Source organism: Streptopelia decaocto, assembly GCF_964273445.1.
Source record: "Streptopelia decaocto genome assembly, chromosome: 2".
Lineage (NCBI taxonomy): Eukaryota > Metazoa > Chordata > Aves > Columbiformes > Columbidae > Streptopelia > Streptopelia decaocto.
The window spans coordinates 149,607,221-149,627,305 of record NC_138655.1 but is presented as its reverse complement, the minus strand read 5'-3'; the positions used below and the strand labels follow the sequence as shown (position 1 = coordinate 149,627,305).

Genomic DNA, 20,085 nt, shown 5'->3' with positions numbered 1-20,085 from the left:
CCTTTCCTGGTGTAGAAACACATCATGAAGACTCAAGAGTCATAGCCAGATCTTGGACGAAAGCTGAAGACCTGATGTCCCTCAGCTCTCCAATATGTATATATTAAATGTCTTCAGTTCTTCGCTATAGAAATAATTTCACTTAGAGTCAGAAGGAAGCTTTGCCAGCCCAACACTATACAAGCAATGGAGAGAGGTAGTTTCATGCCCAAGTTCAGTGGTTTCAACATTGCCAGCTCAGCTCTCCCCCTTCTACATTGACTTAAGAAGCCTTGGGGGTCCCCCAGGCTTCACAGCAGACTGTCAGAATACAACCCTACACACCCTAAAAAAAAAAAAAAGTGTGTCTTCCCCTTAACAAGCATTTTGTGGCATTTTGGTATTAGGGAACATCCTTGAATACTGTGAGAACTACAGCTCCCTTGGTTCCACAACAGGCCCAAAGTGCAGCCAAGCGAAATGCTTATTACTGGGACCTGTCCCACCAGGACGGGATGGTTCTTGGCAAAACTTCAACTGTTAAATGTTTGCAGAATCTTTTTCTTTTGTACAAGCAACATAGATTTGGGATTTTTACCACCACGATCAAGGATAGGTAAACAGACCTTACACTCCTGTTGATTATGTTTCTAAACTGTTTCACTGAATTCATTGTTCTCACTCAAAAATATGTTCTTCATATTACTTAAACTAGTACTAAGTTTCATAGACCAACTTTAGCATTGGTGCAGACTGTCATTTAAAAAACTGCTTACAAGTAACTACATACTGTAATAAATTAGCCACTGTTACTACAAGTAAGAATAATCATCAAGTCTGGTCAAAATTTTAGTTGTTGGACTTGGGATTTTTTTTGTTCTTTATTACAACATGCTGTAACAGGAAATGTATAGCATACATACGGGATTATACAGTCTCAAAACACTATAAAGACACTATAAAACATACATCGATTTTTATAATACAGTGTACTATGGAAATACTATTATATGCATTTTACAGACTACCAAACCAGATTAGAATGGCAAATCACATCCAAAACCACATAATAATACATCGACAGAACCAGGGCTGAATTCAGAAAGGCAATCTGAAGGGCAAAAGAGCTCCTCGCGTAATCACTCTTCAATTAGGTCCTAAATGTATATCCTCTTTGTTCTAGTCATGATCAAAAATTAGCAAAAAATATACAGTCAGTGAAAACTACATTATTTTTAAGTGATGTGTTTGACACTGCAATTTACTATGTAAATCAAAAACAGCATTTATAAGCAGTAGAAAGAAGGACAAAGAACTCATACTGAGCAGTCAGAATTACAATGTAGAAACCGCTTTGAAAGTCTTGGTAGAAAATAATGTGTTTTGCATTGATTATTCATCTGCTTCTAAAACAACATGTCATACATGTCCAGCAGGAAATGAAAGAGCCAGAATAAATGGCTTCTATTCTACTAACTCTACCAAAGAGGTTTGCTTAAAAGACATGATTCCAGAGGGATTATTTTGTCTATGAATAAAAAAAATACTCAAGAAAAATATACGATTATATCAAATCCATAATGAGAGAAGAAGAGATAATATTTGGGTGAGATGGGGATTGTTTTGTTACTAAAATCTAGTACTGAACTTACAGTATCAGTTATACTGGAGGAAACTCTCAATCGTGTTCTTTGCTAATGTAAACTGCCATTTTCTTCAGCAAATATGCCCCAGACATTTCCTAGAAGGTTGGCCTAATGTTCAGAGTTTAAAAAAACCCAACAGTTACACAGAAAATTTTTGGATTTAGGGAAATTTTTTTAAAACTGTAATTCTATTAAGTTTTATCCATATTTGTAGTTCTGATACAACAACTACTTGGAACGTACAATTTCAGGACATGACAGGACTCAAAGCTGTACCTTCTACAACTGGTCTGACAAAATAATTAACAAAAGGTGTGAGTTCTTTCAACTCTAACATGATGCCTATAAAAGCCACTTTTTTGGGGGAGGGGAATGATATACTAAGAAGTCATCACATGCATTCTAGCAAAGGGTTTAGAGATAACTGCAATAGCATATACTGTAATAAATTCAGTAACCTACCATCTGTTTGTGATTTACTGAGAAATATCGTACTGGCCCGTGGATGATCTGATGGGTTGAATTCCATGTTCAAATCTAGAAAGAAAGAAAGAAACAACAGCACAAAAACACTTATGATTATCCAACAGTATACACAGATTTTCTCATTCTTTTTAATAAGACCAAGTTTACATACTTAAGCAGCTATTGTAAAACAAAATTCATCTTGAGGCGTACTTTTTTATCCTTCTTCACACAAGTGGCTCTTTTTGGCAAGCAAAGCATTTGCGTCAACACATGTCTGGGATTAGACTTTGGTTCTAAGTGCTACTTTTGGATCAAACCAGATAAAGCAGCTCAAGAAGTTTGTACACAAGACATCAGGAATTATCCATTTACCATCAGTTTCATCCCACCATGCCCTAAAGCCATTGCTAAGCACAAGAACACAGCTTGGTTTATGTAATTATAGAAGAATTAAGTATTATAAAACAAATACGTAACCCTCTGTAGATAGATGGGTTTCCAAGATCTGATGTGATTAAAATAAATAGTTATTGCAGCTGAATGTAAACAAGTTAAGTCTAGGACCAGATTGTTCTAAATGGTCAAGACTACAAACACTTGGAGCTTTCCTGATACTGCACAGATGAACATATTCCTTGCTGCGACAACTTCTAAAAATATTTGAATCTATCACAGCTTATACAAACTTCTATGAATGCCATCGAATTTACTTTTTCCCAAATTCCACTCAACCACAAATTTGCCAAAACTCTCACATGTCTGCATCCACTTGAAAGCATGCCACTAAAAATGGCACAGCACTTTTTTATCATTTGGTTGCTCTCCTAGGGCGGCTGTCTCAGCCTCAGCTCTCTTCCATTCTCTAGATATGCGTTTTCTTGCATTTCATGCAGGCATTTATGTGAGACTACGTTTCAGCACTGATGTGCTTATCTTCTGCGATTATCCCAGGCTTCCTACGTTTCTCTCACTCCTCTTTCATATCTCAGTGAAAGCTCAGCTAAACTGGAAATTAAGCCCCACGTCTTATGAAACAAAACAAAGTCTATTTGACCAGGGGTCAAGTTCTCCTGCCTACAGCTTTCCCTGTTCCTTCACCATTTATCACCATACTCTCTTCTCCCCTTCCATTTTATTTCTAATTTACGAGGTCTTTCACTTCCCTGCTTTTTTCTCCTGACCACATGCCTCTTTACCAATGTACTTGCTATTTGTCTTTTCCCCCTTTATCCTCTCTTGGTTTCCTTTCCATCTCCCTGCATTGTGCAGCCCATGAGATGAGCAGCAGATGGTACTTGGACAGAATTTTGGAATAAACATGATCTTCTTACTTACAAGGAAGAACCGAGAGCAATTCCTCAATTGGAAAAGAGTCATCTTATTATTAAAGCCACAAGGGAAAAGAAACCTAGGAATTTCAAGGGAAAATCATTTTGATTTTCCAAGAAAGCACAGTTTGCAGCCAAGCTTGGAAAAGATTCTAGGAAGGTCATCTTACTACTAGGAGTTCTGACATGAAAGGACTGTGAATTAGAAACAATGTTTTCCTGTTACCTTCTGCACCTATTTAGACATAGAGAAGAATAAAAAAATCATCTATTGAGATAAATAGTGCTGGTAAAGATTGTTTTCCATTTCAGGATAGTTTTTCCATTAAGCTGAATTCAAGATGCAACTCATTAAGTAATCAGCATTTGAAAATTGTGAAATACTTTGTCTTTTATCATCCTCTTCATCTTTTACTATACAGCACAATATATCACCATAAACAAAAAATTACTTTTATTTTAAACCACTACAGATGATTTTTCTACAAATCTTTTAAAGTACAGCAATACAAATCCAGTCAACAAAATAGGATCAGCACCATGAAACTGAACTGAGCTTACAAAACACTGCCCCTGAACAGACAAGCATTCCGTTCCTCTGGGCCTAGAGAATTATCTGCTTGGGGAGTAATAACAACGCGGTCCAGGCTGACAGTCTGCTAGCAGGCTCAAAATAAAGCCAAACCAATTGCTGCATCTCGCAGTCAACTTGCAACTGTTTAAGATTCCTGTGTTATAAAAGGCTATTATGCTGAAGCAGTAAACCAGCAGAGGACTTAAATGGCTTTCTCAAAAATAAAAACACGAACTACCAAAAAGCATGGGCTCTTGGATGAACTGTAATTCTTCAGAGAGGAGATGGAAGAAGGCCAGCAAGGCCCAAGCCCAGCAGCTGCAAAGGTTAGACCAGGGATTTTGAACCATCTTGGGAGAGGCAACTACCCACTGCCAGGCAGTGGCTGTGGCTCCTTCCCACCACAGAACCCCACAAAGCAACACGGGTCCTCTCCACATCCCTTCTCTCGCATCCTCCTCAGCAACAGCAGCCACCAAGCACATCCATCCTTCTCAAACCACCTGCACAAAAATCAGAGGAGGACATGGGCAAGGGGAGCAGCAAAGGCTGCCAGGGCAGGTTACCCAGCACCAGGTTGCCAGAAGAACAGAAATGCTGCTGAGAGAGGTTGGTTCCCACCTCCCTTTGAGGAACAGCACAAGGTCTCCTGGGCTCCCACAGGCCACCCATGGGGCCACATCACTCCACACCACCGCTGCCAGCACATAGGAGCATTAGAATGGATGAAGTTTCACAACACACAAACAAGACTTCAGTCCCTGGTTCATCTTAGATGTCTTAATTTATAGTACAACTTGAGAACAAATGCCTTTTCGTACCTGGCAACAAACCCTTACAAATCTGTCATTAGAAACCACATTACAGAATAAAGACAAATGATAGACACATATCTGGAGCTAGTAACTCATCACCAAAGGGCATTATCCATCAAAAGGTTACTTCCATCCTAAAGAAAATAATATATTCATACTGCTTTAGTGTTCTTAACAGCTCTTTCTGGTGTTTCAAAAGTATCATGAGAAGCAGCCACAATATGAAAGGTTTACACATTTTGTAATGGAATAGTCATAGATAAAGAGAGATTTGAAGTCACACAAGCAATCCTCTACTATTCGAAAGACAGGAAAATGAGAGCCAGAATTTCAATTATTGAAATCTGCACAAAAATCTTCCCCATTACCAGCAGTCTGCTCTGTGACTCATCATAACTTTACAAGGGAAAGATTTTAAGTGCATACTTCTTCCAACAGTTACCCTGCACTCCAAAAGCAGCTTTTAAGAAAATGTCACTGTCTCATAGACAGTCCACATCAAAAGTCTTTCACTGTAGATATTCTTTGCAATTAAACAGGTATAGAATATTTTCCTAAATCTTTTCATAGTCCAAAGATCAGGTTTTCTTTTTTTCAGTTCTAAAGGATTGTTAAGTTATGCAAGATGTAACTCCTATTCTGTACACACCTAAACAATGTGATGCTCCATGAAAATTCCAGGTGTTTTGTCTTCTCAGGATTAGGAATCAAAGGTGTGTGTCTGTGAATACATGTTTACATACATATGCATATACGTGTTTCTATATAGATGTATATTTATATCAAACCCAGGTTTTGGTAAGCCAAAGTAAAATCAGCTTCAGGTACATTTAGCTAAGAGATCATATGCCTAATAGAATCCACACAATGTTGGAGGATTTGGGCAAGACCAGAGTTACAAATACATGCAAATCTACTTAGGATTGCATTCTCCTCCTTGCTTAGCAGCATGACAATAGATCAGTTATTATAATGGGCATTCTGATTTATCACGTTGAAATAAATTCACTTTCTCTCCAGGAAAAAGCAGATTTTGCATCTAACTTAATTTGGTACACAACTGTGCTGAAGAAGATCACCATGAGATTCACCCTGTACACTGTGAGAAACTTGGTTTCTGAAGCCATAGTAGCTGCATTCAAATATGGCCAGAAAAAGAAGTGAACTGTAAAACAGTTCCGTTTCAGATTTGGGCTAAAGCCCAGGCAAGATCTTAAATCTCAAAACAAGATCTTAAAAAGCAATACTGGAGGCAAAAATACAGAATGCAGCCTCAGTTTGCCCTTTCTTAAAGGATACGAAGAGAGTTCAGATGACTGTAGAAGAGAGCTACAAGAATAACTGAAGGATGGTTAAAAATGCCTTCAAATGAGAGTCTGAGTTCTAACCATTTAGCTGACGAAAAGGAAAACTAGGAGGTGTTTGTAGTTCACTTGTGCCTTCACAAGGAGAGGAAAAAAAGTACTGAAAGCTCTCTGTAATCTAGCACACAGCATAACAAAAACAGTGGAAAATGAAAGCAGAAAGATCTTAATTATGAACTTGGATTAAAAAAAAGGAGCATAATTAGGCACTGAAGCTCCATGCCCAAGGAGCTCAACTTATTTTGATGTTTTTCCCTTTCTAGAAGATGGCTTCAGCCAAACATCTTTAGGCTTCAGTCCAACATGAGTATTTAGGTTCAATTTAAGAATAACTACATGCGAGTTACTGGCTTATGATTCATATGCAGGTCAGACCAGATGATCCCAAGGGCCTCTAGCCTAAGTTCTATAAAATCTTCAGAAACAGCAATATTTAAATTATTAAGCACAAGACCTCAGCAAATCCCAGTGGCACATCCGTAAACTTTCTAAAACTGCACCAGACTCTGCTGCAATTCTTCAGAAAGAGCTACGTTTTAAGACTTGTGGTCAGAATACATCATGCAAGATAAAACTAGAAAAGGATGAGACTAAATCTTTCGTGGCAAAATTTTAACAACAACAACAAAGTTCCTTAAACTCACGAGTCTATTGAGATAGAACCAGGCACCACAAGAGGATGAAGGATGGGTGCTGCAGCAGCTAACTTCTGAGCAACACGCACCAAAGCGCTGACGTGACACAAACAGGAAAAACCAACACAGTTGCTGCTTTTATAACAGTGCATGTGGGCTGCAGCATAGAGAGCAGGTCTGAAAGCGTGTTCATTCTACCAGAAAAATGTTATTTCCTTCCTTTTGAACAATGAAAGTTGGGCAAGTTTGCACTGCCAAAGCTCTGATGCTGATTCAATGAGTAACTGAAGTCTAACCGGAGTATAAAACACTTGTTTCAGACTTAAACAATTCTGAAATAATCTGGTGAAATGACCTTCCTTCCCTTTACCCCTGGGACCACAGGCCATCGCTGCCACTGCACAACCACCACTATCATTAAGGAAACAGTGTCGCATATTAGTTTAATGACCTATCGTATATTTTAAAATGAAATAAATTCATGTTTATTCACGTCAGAAGAGAATTTTTGTTGTTGTTATTTAAACGGACTTCAGGTATGAAAAGAACAGACCTGTCCAGGGCATGCCACAGAGGACACTACACAACCCAGTCAACCTCTCGCTGTCTTTTCTCCACTGACCACCTGACAATACAGAACAACCTCCTGGTATGGCCTGGTGGGTGGAAAACAACAAAAACATCACAAAGCTGCTTATCAAGAAATTAAAAGAGCCTATTGAAAATGACTGCGGCGAGAGCAGAGGGAGAGGGAAGCGCAGGGAAGGGAAGGGAAGCGCAGGGCAGGGAAGAGCAGGGCAGGGCAGGGCAGGGCAGGGCAGGGGAGTGGTGTGGCGGTGCCCTCGCCTACACCACCTCCCAGGGGCCAGCAGGACCCCAGATGTTATTTCTCCAGCTGGCAGAAAGAGCGAAGGCATCGCTGCGGCTTTCAGCGTACCAGCCCATACGACTGAGCTGATGTCAGCTGTGGGAAGAGGAACAGAAACAGTGTTCTCCAGACACAGGCCAGGAGATGAGCTTCTCCAACAGCGAACCCAGAAAAAGCTGCTGAAATACATTTCAGAAGTCTCATTGCACCTTGTGTCTTTCTGCTTCTCTTTCACCTTGGTGGGCTGCTCCCCTCCATTAACAGCAATTAGCTATTTAAATGTACAGTAATGAAAATATTCCTTTAAACATTATTATGTTACTCTAATACCCTCAGGAGTTGGTAAGAGTTAAATGGGTACCTCAGCAATGAGGATCTCCCTCATCTGTCTCTAGTCTAATTAATTTAAAAAAAAAATATATTACCTTAGAAAAAGAAGAGAGAGCAAAGAAACAAGACTGGAGAAAGCAATGTCTCATCATTATTATCCATTTTCTTAAACTTTATTTTAAATCATCATGACTTATGCAAAGGTGCCACAATATAATCTTACACTTGGAAAACCTTATGACTAAATCTAGTACTTAAGTTTCCATTTGAGACTTCTGTACACTAATGGCTCTAAAACGTGGGATGTGCCAAGCACTGAGACGAAAATAATTTACTGGGATGAATAAATAAACAAAGCACTGTGGTGCTTTCTGTTCAGAAGTTTTTAGAGCTTTCAAGCTGAAATAAGACTGAATCACAAAGGCTGGTTTCACTGCGTAATAACAATAACTGCATCTGCTTTTACACTAAAGTTTCCAGGATGTGAGATCCACTACTAGAAGTTTTAGCTCATGCCATTCAAACATCACACCATTCCAGCGTGAAGATTTATCAGTATCAGGCCACAAAATTTATCTGCACCATTTTACAGCACTTCATGTCTTGTGTGAGCAGCAACTAATCTACTCCAAATGAAAATGCCTCTCAGCTGTGTTACTGCCTGCAGTATTCTTGTAAGAACCAACATTAATGATGACATTCCAGTGCTTTTTTAATAGTGATTATGCGAAGAAAAGAAATTTGGAAATTGAAAGGCTTTCAGGAGGCAATTGGCTGGAAGGGTAAACTCCTTCAGGTTTGGCTGGGCTGCTGGAAAAACTTGGATATGATCTTTGCTACCCTGGAGCTACAGTATTCTCTGCGTAACATTCCAAGCAAACGGCGGGCACGACATTTCCCAGCAAGCTCCAATTACACGGTGACTCTGTTCCAGGCTCTGCTCTGATCTCAGTCTTCGAGGGACACACAGAGATGGTTCATCAGTACAAGGAGCCCTCTGTGGCAAATAATGCTCATTTCTGTACAGTTATTCCTCACCAGTCAGCCAAGTTACAACATAGAGTAGCTCTCACGGACACAACTGTATTTATTTTGGCTTCTAGAAGGAAAATCACATATATAACTTTTCACAGAACAAGGCTGAACAAGGTTTGTACCCAGGATTTTTAGGTTTTTATCACTTTTCAGGACTTGCGTTCCCCTTCACAGCAGTCTCTCCCAACTAGACACATCAAAAGAGCAAATTAGATCACCTGGCACAATGTGTTATGTAAGTCTCTTTTTTACCATCTCCTTGTATTTAAGACAGAAAATAAACTAATTAATAAATCTTTTCCCTCTCATGTCCATCTCACATCTGTCTTACACTCCAGCACTGCAATTATTAGTTTTCCCTTTAACTGTAACTAAAATGAAGCTTAAAATTTTTATTGATATAGAAGTTATCAGAGGATAGAAAAAAAAAATGCAAACACATATCCACCCTCATCCTCATCCCACCTCAGGAAAACAAAGAAGACAATCTCTCCACATTACATGAGGAAATCAGTATGTACTTAGAGGCCAACAATTCCCTGCTACTATTAACTCAAGAACACCCCGACACCTTAACCAGAATTACCCACTGTAAAAAGTGAGTAATGCAAAATATATGGCTGTGCATGTATTTACATCATACTCAAATACTGCTTCCCTGGCTTTTGAGTATAAGATAAAGCACGATTCTTCATTACAGTACCCTAAAAACACCTCAAGTGTAAATAAAATAAAATACAATCAAGGAATGCAGAACATGGTCTACTCTAAAAGCCAGTTCTTTATGTCAAAGTATCTTGGCATAAAGAACGTCATTTCCCTTCACTTACCCAAATGAAAATCTAAGGCCAGCAAAGAGAAGCAACTTTGTAAATATGTTCCCTGAACATTTTCAGCAAAACCAGTTTCCTGTTAAAACCAGCAAGAGTAACGAGAAGCACAGGTGTGAGCACGACTCCCTGCCCCAGCGCAGGGCCTGGTGCAGCACACGGACACTGATAAATACCCAGCTGAAAACTGTCCTCCTAGAAAGACTCCCACCAACGTTTTAAAGATAATTAAGTTACTTTTTATGAAGCATTCAGCAGACTCTAGCCCAGGAATCATGGCTGGACCCCAAAATTCTTCAAATGCAGGATATCCAGAGGTATAATGTGGACACGTGCCAGGATACAGACAAACCAACTCCAGAGATGAGGGACAACATTCTCCATGACATTACTGGTTTTCATAGACAAAAATTCACACTAAAACCCATATTTTCATTATACTGAGAGTAGAAGCAGATTTTAAGAACAAATTACATTGGGACAGCACATGGAACCCTGTGAGTCCAAGACATGTAAGAGCTGGCATTGCTTCTGGCTCCTTGGCATCGAGCAGACCGCAGGTTTCAGCCCAGTGGATTCAGGTGGCCAGAGCCAGACCCAGCAGCCACCCCCAGAGGTGTCAGCTCTGCAAACAACCACCCGCCTCAGCTCCTCTGGATGAACGCACTGTCAGGAAAACAAAGCTGAAGCCAAACAAAGCTGGTGAAACGCTTCTCACCAAAAGGCATGGCAATATGAACACAACGTTTCAGTTCTGCTGTCGGGATACAAAGCTGGGGTAAGGCTTGCCATCATTTTTCAGAAACCTGGTCTGCTATTAATGTTTTAAGTAATATAAGCAATAATATGAAAACATTATTCCCACAAAACCTTTTTTCAATGATCTTACGTGATACAGTTGTCCTCAAGTAATGCAAGACAAAGAGGAACTACGGTGCACACTTGAAAAAGATTGTCTTGCTTTGCACTTCTGCGCTTTGCTGGGCAGCTGCCACCATTGCTCATTCTCTCACTGCCAGCCTTTCCATTTTGTTACTAAATGCCAGTTTTGGCACTTGAGAACATGGTACTCAAGCTCTTCAGTTCCACGTTCTCTCTCAATAACCTTCCTCCATCAAATGACACGGGGCCAGCTAACGCATGCTAGATGTGATCGTATCCCACCAGAAACGCTGCTGGCACCTCTGCATCCCAAGCGGATTTCTCCGTAAGGCGGCAGAACGTCACGCCTGATCTGCTTCGCCACCCACTTCCACGGGGGTTTAACAACTACTGCCTGCTTTCGTCAGCACCACTCGTGCTCCACTCATGGCTTGTGCAGCAACCAAAGGAACAAAGCTGCTGTCCTATTAACCTCAAACTGAAATCTGTGCTTTTCTCTAGTGCCCCAGTGACACTGAGCAGCAAGAACACTTTTTCCCTGGCGCATTTTTACTTAACGTATACACCAATTTTAAATTAATTTGCCCATTAGATCTAAAGGTAGAAAGAATGGAATATAAAGAGCGGTGAAAGACTTCTAAAATATTATTAATAATTTTTAAAATATCATTTTTATTGCTGTAAATATATCAGAAAAAATACATTATGATTCACATATCACTCCTGATAATCATTTAACATGATACATGTTAAATCTTTTACAGATGTAAACACAGTATCATTACAGACCTAAACAAATGATATCAGCTATTGCCATACCAAATTGTTTTGCTTCTAATTTCAACACATTCAAACAGCACTACCATGCTCACCACCAGAAGAGGCCTTGAGCCATCAATGCCCCAAGTGTGGCTGGCTGGGGTCCTGGACACTCTTGCCAAAAATTTAACCCAGAGGTTGGCAGCTGGCAGAGAATTACTTGTCACCGAGTCAAACAAACAATACCAGAGTCAGCAGAGATGTTGGGTGAACCTATAGTAAAGTGAACCAATTTTACACGAAGACACAGATCAATACAAAGCAGCATAATCAGCATCATACCACATCTGAGGCAACATTATAAAGCTGAATCTTAGATAGAAGCACTATCTGCAGCTTTGCACCGAGGTGTATGCATTTCACCATTCCTCAAACACAGACAGTATTGCCATGCGAATCATTAAGAAATGGAATGACCTTAAGGATGGGTTATGTTCTTCAAATCAGGGCACAGGAGTTTGAGCTCAACTCTTCATCTGGAAAAAAGTAACTTCAGAATAATGACTCAGGTTCTGAGGAGCCCTCAGCCCAGCCCAGCAGAGCAGGTTGAGCTTACCCTTCCTCATTCCCTTAGAGGAATTATTTTAATAAATGCCAATGAAAATGGCACCTTTCCAGGATTTCTTCTTTTTCCTTTTGCTTCCCTGCTGAGCTGCATGACCTAAAGTTAAAGTATTTATCGAACAGCTAATAGGTAACCCATGAAATACAAACAGAAAAATAATATGTTCTCATTTCTCAGAAAATTTAGTGCAAGTGTATTATGAAACACTTGTAAGGGTACATCCTTGACTTCAAGGGCAGCAGCTGCTTTTTGAATATGCAAAAATATAATTTGCAATCTTTTCCGAGGAACACCACAGGATACTCGGTAAACTACAATAACAGGCTTTCCATTTTTCCCCTGCAGATCTGTATTCACATGGCAACCACATTATTGTGCTACCAAGATACAGCCTTAAAATCAGTACTACATACAGATTGCCACCTAAAACTCAAAAGCAACTGACATCTAATTAAAACCTCTCATCACTGAAACTCCACATTTGTGCACATATGCAGAAGCCCATAAACACATTCATGTAAAGCACATGTGCATGTAGACACACACACCTGAGCCACCAAGCGTTTCCATTGCCGAGTGGTAGTGCTGTCCCTAAGGCCGGGAGGCTCAGTCTCCTCCAGGTTTTACAGCAAAACACATACAATATAGCATGCTCAACATATATGCACTTCAGATGTAGCCATGTAATTCTTGCCCAGACTCCAGACATTAAACCTTCTGAAACGTAAAAGCCTGTGCCCTCCAGGTATTTTGTCTGTCCTCGAAAACCCCTTAACTCACACTCACACGCCCTATACACATCCAGCAAAGAAAAAAGAAGTAAGAAGAGGGAAAAAGATACATTGAACTTTGAAGAAAACTATCGCAGATCTTTTACATTTATTCTCAGTCTCTAATTGAGTTCTTTAATTGACATTTGTTTTCAGAAGAGTCAGCTCAGAGTCATTAAGTGCTGATCTTGGAGAAGCAGCTTACAGCAACGGAATATGTTCTGAAATTGTAACTGTTGGAGGTTCAATTTCCAAAATGATAAAAAGCAGTATATTGATATCTTGTTATTTATAATGATCGAAAACACTGACATCTATCTTCATTGAGATTTACCATATTACTCTGAACATGCGAACAACTCTAATAGCCACATAGAAGTTTCATATATTTACTTTTAAATCAAATCATACAGAAATGTTTTGTCCTTGTCCCAAACATGCATTTATTCCCAAAAGTACATTGACTGAATGCCCAGGACAAGTAACATCCAGTCCCAGATAACTAATTAGTTTCAGATCCAATATCTTGTAGTTCTCTGGGCAACAGAAAAAGGGATAAAAGCAGCTTCCTAATTATTTTTCTCCCAGTCATGTGGACACGGACACTGCATATAATATTCAAGTCTTGAGGCTGACCAAGTAATGCAGTCATTCTGAAATCAGGAAGATAAAGCCTTACCAGATCAAACCCAGGGCAGGGACACCTGTGCTATTGGTAAGAAGGGGGAAGGTCACCAGGAAACTGCAACCCACAGACGTGTTGCAGAGAACACACGCAAGTTAAGCTATTGACACTACAGACAAAGAAGCTGCAGGGGTACTAGAATTTCTATTACAGATGAGAAGCTGTGGCAAAGGAACATCACTAAAATCCTGGTGCCATTTTGCACTTAGTCCACACCACGGCAGATCGGATTCCAGCCCTCAATCTAGATATCCAGGAAAAGAGGAGCACATACTTAGGGACCATAGGACTATTCTGTCCAAACCCAATATTGCTACTTTCAGATGCCTAATTCAGGGATAGTCACCCAGGTGCTCTACAGTCAATAAAACACACATTTCTAGAAGCGTGTTTGTCCAGTGACTCTTTGTTAAATCATAAAACAAAGATGTGGGATAGAACAGATGCATCATACTCTAGACATGCTGACCCTTTATCTTTCCTAATACATTTTTTGACAAAGGTACCAAGGAATTAGTTCAAAATAGACATAAAGTGCTGCACTAACCTGGTCATAGTTTGCTATAGTCTGCTTCTAATCATTTACATCGACACCATGTGCTGCTTATTTATTAAGCAGTAGCTTATTTCCAGATTATGGGAATTGTTCCATGTACCAAGGCTACTGGAAATTACATGTAAATGTCAGACACTATGTAATGTAGTATTTTTGGACGAACATTATCTATTATTGCCTGGCAGGAAAACGCTAACTTAACTCATCAAGTTCAATTATTTTAAGCTATTTTTGCCTTCAATAGCTCAACACTTTCAAATGTTCATTGCAAAATTCACACCTGTGCTCAACCCATCAGGTAGATACACTGAAAGCAACAACTGCGAATTGCTACCACAGAACAGTTAAAAATCACCTCATGTCAGTCTACAATACTGCTTTCAAAGCTGCTATGACAAAAGAAAAATCAGAAAAGCTATCTATTAAATGAGAAAATATAATACCTAATGCAGCATGCTAATCAGAATGATTTCATCAAGTCTCCTCCAAGACAATCTACTGAGGGAATCTACTGACAGGGAAGAAAACGACTTCATTAGCAATTTGTACCCCTGTCAGGAATGCATTTAGTCACACCACAGATTAAATGTTTAAGCAATTGCTAAGCAGACGTGAAATTTTCCAATCTGAAGGCCTATGTCTAATCTCCCAATAAAAAAATTAAATACAGTGAGTCATTTCACTCAGGACAGCAGTTCTTCATTTCAAATCTCGTCAGAGATTTCTCATTAAAACAGGACAGACAGTTGACATCATAGGAGAGGTTTTACTGGCAAGTATAGAAGCAGATATCAAATCAAACCCTGACTGCATTTAAAAAAAATACCATTTCGTACAGGCAGGAATCACCACATAAAATGAACATGTGGTATTTACTTGGAAGTCCTACTCTTCCGAAGAACATTTTTTTAACAGTAGTGTCCTGATATTTTAAAGTACCTGGACACAAGGAGGGAAAGTCCAGAAGGTTTTTGTAATGGAATGTTTTGTCTCTCAGACTTTCTGAAGTTCCTTAAAGGAATAACAAACATTTACATAATGACATAACCTATCTGGGCTTCCAAAAGCCTTTAACAAGGTCACCCGCTTCTGAAACTAAGCAGATATTCAGTGATCAGAAAGGCCACGCACAAATCGCTCAGAGGATGGGAAACGAAGCACAGGATGAAAGTATCACTTTTCAACAACTGTTCTCTGCTGTTTTTCAATACATTCAAAACCATGAAGTGAATTTAATAAAATTGTGAAGTCTGAAGATGATAGGACATAACATAGCAAACTAGCATCAGCTACAAAGAGCATCTTAGTTACTGGTCAACCAAATAGCAGATGTAGATAAATGCAAAAAACTGGGGCACATAGGAAAAAAAAAATAAATCTAACTTCATCTTCAAAATGGTGAGCTTTGAATATTCCTACTCAGGAAACATGTGGTAGGAATTGGGAATAAATGCACCAAGTAGGGAGAGATTAAAACCACACAATTGGAAGATGTTCTCCAGCAACATTAATGCTCTGGAACCACTTCCCACAAGACACTGAAGTCACTGAGGCTCATAGAGTTTCAAAGGGTCCAAAAGGGATTAGGCAGGTTCCTGAAAGACAAATTCACTAAGAATTGCAAAGTATACAGTAGGTGCTCAGGAAGCTCCTAAGGTGCAATTTTAAGACAACTAGGTATTCTGAAGAAGTATCAATATGTTTATCTGTTCTTACATTCTGCCATCGGCCCCTGCAGGAGACAGGACAGGGAGAACTTATATAACCAACACCGCTCACATTAAAATCCTGTTACATTATCATCTGACAAACTAGAAAAATAAACAGCTTAAACTAAATAGGTCCTTCATCTTTGTGAGCTAATAAAATATCTGAATTACCTAAACCCAAAGCAGGGAATTTACTAGTCCAGCAGGTACTTTTTAAGGAAGGAGGAAAGCTGTCATAGCCTAGTAGTTTAACATTAACTTTTCTCCACTGCTGTAGTTTTGTCCACTTTCCAGCATCAGATTTATTGCAGCATATGGACTTTCCTCCTCAGAGAACACTGACCAGACATGCATCTGTCCTTCTGGTAGCATTGACCACAGGAACCAAAACACAGATGAGTCAGAAGTGAAACAAGTCCCAACCAAATTTGCAGTAAAGGCCCAATTATTCCTCTGCTACAGGCCGTGCTACCGCTCCAGTTAACATCCGGGTCAGCGGACTGCCAGGTTGCAGCTTTTCTGGTTGGAATAATGCTCATGTCCCATCTAACATTATAAACATGTTGATCCATTGCAAATTGCCTGAGGATCTGGACTGGTCCAGAAAGAACTGGTCGCTAACCTCCTTCTTCCTATCAGTGTATACCTAGACATTAAAACCCATATATCTGTAATTTGTAAAACAGTGACAGTGTTGCTGGTACTGCAGGAAAAAAATTACAGTACTTTTGGATAGAGAGAAACAGGGGTTTTAGGTTCTGGGTTTGGGGTTGTTTTCCTCCACATGCCACTCTGAAAACAGATTGAATGCAGAGGATTTTGGAGGCCCTTGCTATCTGTGCAAGGAACACAAGAGGGATTTCAGCTTTCACCTGGGTTGCTTTGCTTATTATGGTCCCTACATTTTGCAGTGGGCAGCTGCTTCATCTATGTGAAATAGGATGACAAGCAGGAAGATGGAGTATGAAATAAACTGAAGAAGAGAAACTTAAAAAACAGAAATAGGAAGAAAAAGAGACACTATATTGGACAGGCAATAATGTGTAAAGCACAGGGAAAAGCAAGCTGCAAGAGTTAGCAAAAGAAAACACCTAAAACACAGAAGTCTACTCAGAAACAGGCAGGGGAGACAACCAAACCACAGGACAGCAAGGTAATGGCTCATGAGTGAGCATCTAACAGCTTTTGTTGAACACTTTTGACAGATATTTATTAAACGTGTTATTCAACAATAGCTTATCAACCAAGCAAGGTTTTAAAAAAGTCTTGGCAGAAAGGAGAGACTGGATCCAGACTTCACCAAAGAGCCAACACCAGAAGCACATCACTGCTCACTGAGAGCCAGCGAAACTGCGAACACTTGAGTAAACACAGACCAAAACTGCTGCTTCTGCTTTTCATACACCCCAAGACCTTGGCGCAAGAACATTTTGTCAATATTTTTTGAAACACCACAAGTTCACATGTCGAAAAATTAACAGGTTTTGGATGCAGAGACATGTTCCATGTAGTGTTTTCATTCTGACACACACCTTTTAAAATCGAGATTTCCCACATTTTGTAAATCATGACCCCTGCCAGCTAGAGAGACAAATCACAAATATAACAAAACAAATAATACTTTTTTTCTCTTAAACTGTGAGGTTTAAAAGTTGCTTCAATGCCTTAAATTTCTTCAAAAATGTTGGAACCTACAGTGTGGTCTTACGATTTAAAGACCTGACCGGCCTCTGACCACTTCCAAAAAGACAAAAGGATTGTTTTTCTCTGCCTGCCCTTCATCCACATCCTAGCTGTGCAGAAAAATTACTCGACTGACCAAAATTTTACCTCCTGCTTCTGTTCAGTTTGGATCCAATCTGTACTTCATCCTCACCACCCCCCCCCAAAAAAATTCCCTGCTACTTTTGCTGTAATAAAGCTGCAAAATTTGGCAGCTACCAGCCGCCTTTTATGTAAGGAGAAGAATTCATTTCACTTTGCTGTTTGTACTTTGTCCTAGCGACATGGAACACACACAGGATTTCATTATATAACCTCCAGAGGTGTGGGAGGGATTTGGAGACTTGCCTGAAAACCTGACGCTTCTTACACCTTCAAAAGCTCGACAGCATATTTTTTCAAAATACACATCCATGTAGCTGAAATCACAGTGCAGTTCCCTCACTCTATATCATCAAAAACACTACCAAAAAAAAAATAAAGCTACATGGGCAAGATAGTAAAATAAAAAAATCAGAAACACAGACAGCATGTATTCAATAACTTGGGTTTGGTCCAGTCACAAATGAGAACTCTAAGTAAGTTAACGGATTTACACCAATTTACACTCTCCAATAACTTCACTGGTTTCAGTCCAAATACCAGCGGATCAGTCACCGTAAAATACAGCCACCAGAATTGACATTGACGTCACTGTTGGTGGCAGCTTTTCTGAGAATCTGTGGACTGGCTGAACTCTCACCTTTTTTCAGCAAACACTGGGGCACATAACACATCAGTGGTTCTGGTGACAGTGGTGCTACACAGGCCACCTTCTTCCCTTACCAGTCTTCACGGTGCCTTGGTCTTAAGGCAACTGGAAATCTTCCAGTTATCAGTGAAGTCAGTCTGTTTTCATTTACCAGCAATAGGCTAAGATTTTCAAAAATAACACAGAACAACCTTTAATATTCACTTCTTAAGGGAAGTTCCATTATTCTATTTGAAGATTCACAAAACTGAAGAAGAATACAGAAGAGAGAAAAGGTTCAACACATTTTCACAGCACACAATAGCAAGGTGAATCTAGCTGAAAGATATCAGCCTTTGAAAATCATTAACATCACCTTCTTTTTCTGGGTTTCAACTTTTAAAACTTGATGCTGTCTCCAGTGTCTGACTTCAAAGCAGAAAATTATTTGTCCTCAATACGACTCTGTCTGCATAGAAAACATCAATTTATGTTTTTAATTTTAATGTTTTTTTACCTTAGATTTCTTTGAGATATGCAGATCAGACTCCCACAACTGGACACCAATATGGTCCCAAATAAATAAGTCGAAAATTACCAATCTATTCCTGCAGTCTTTTTTTAAACCTTAGCCACTTCTCACCAACGCTGACAAGAGATGTCCCAAATTATTTTGATCAACTGAATATGGAAATACATTCTGCAAGTTCACAGTACTTCATTTCTTAAAAATACCAGGATGTCTGAAGAAACAGCAACAATTTTTGAGGCACCCATCAAAGATTTCCCACGTTCCTCATGCCTTGGCTTTGGGTACATACACTCTATTCCACGGCACTCATAGGCCACCAGTCTCCACTATTTCTGGTGTTGTCTTTTCTTCAGCACTGTAAAGGGAAGGTTGTCATTACAGTTGAGATTACCTGAAATCTCCTGAGATTTCAGGTAATCATTCAACTCTGCCACAAACTTACTATGTGAATTTGCAGAAGTAGTTTTCCTGGATTCCTAACCTTGGTGTATCGACTCACTCACACTTTTACACCTTTTAGAAGACTGGTTGTTTCTTGCTCTAAGTATGCCACATAGCACCTCAGGCCCATACAGCAGTCTGTAACAGACTGTCTGCACTACAGCAACACAAGTTAATTTCAAATTGATAACCATGTCTAATGACTGAGGGGAAGAGTTTACACAGAGCTCTTGAAAACTTTAACATTTTAAGAAGTTGCTACTAAGAAAGATGCCATATCTTTGGGTAACTTAGTCTACCCTTTCTAAAGAGGACCGCATGTACCCACCAAATTAGGATGACTGACTAAAACATCTGTACTTAAACTAAATATTTGAAGGACTAATGAGAATGGTTGAAAAAGCTACTTTTCTTAGCTAAGAAAATGAGTTTGGGGACAGGAAGATACCAAATGAGGCAAGAGGACAGAGCTGACACAGGCAGGCTTTGGGCAGGTTTGAGATGGAGAAAGGATGAACATGGGTGTGCATAAAAAAAATCTTGGATCTTCCACCCAAGCCAAAACAGTATTTCAGAAGAGGAAACAGAGGGTATACACTTTTGCACAATCTCTGTACATTTTACCCTACTAAGTAAACAGCAATGATGTCCTAAAATACTTTAAAAGTATAGGGTGACATATAACATACTGGAATAAACTCCCCAGGGAAGTAGTGGATTCCTCAGCATCGGACACTTGTAAGATTCAGCAGGACAGGGTGCTGGGCCATCCTATCTAGACCCTGCTTTTGCCAAGAAAGGT

At 39.5% G+C, this 20,085-nt stretch overlaps 1 protein-coding gene across 1 annotated transcript in view; it reads right to left on the bottom strand.

Moving 5' to 3' along the window:
• CCNY (cyclin Y) overlaps window positions 1–20,085 on the bottom strand; it is a 125,229-nt gene that overhangs the window by 51,534 nt on the left and 53,610 nt on the right. Inside the window, exon 2 of the mRNA XM_082047146.1 lies at window positions 2,088–2,162. Within this exon, the coding sequence (XP_081903272.1) occupies window positions 2,088–2,162 (75 nt within the window). The remainder of the gene's footprint in view (window positions 1–2,087; window positions 2,163–20,085) is intronic.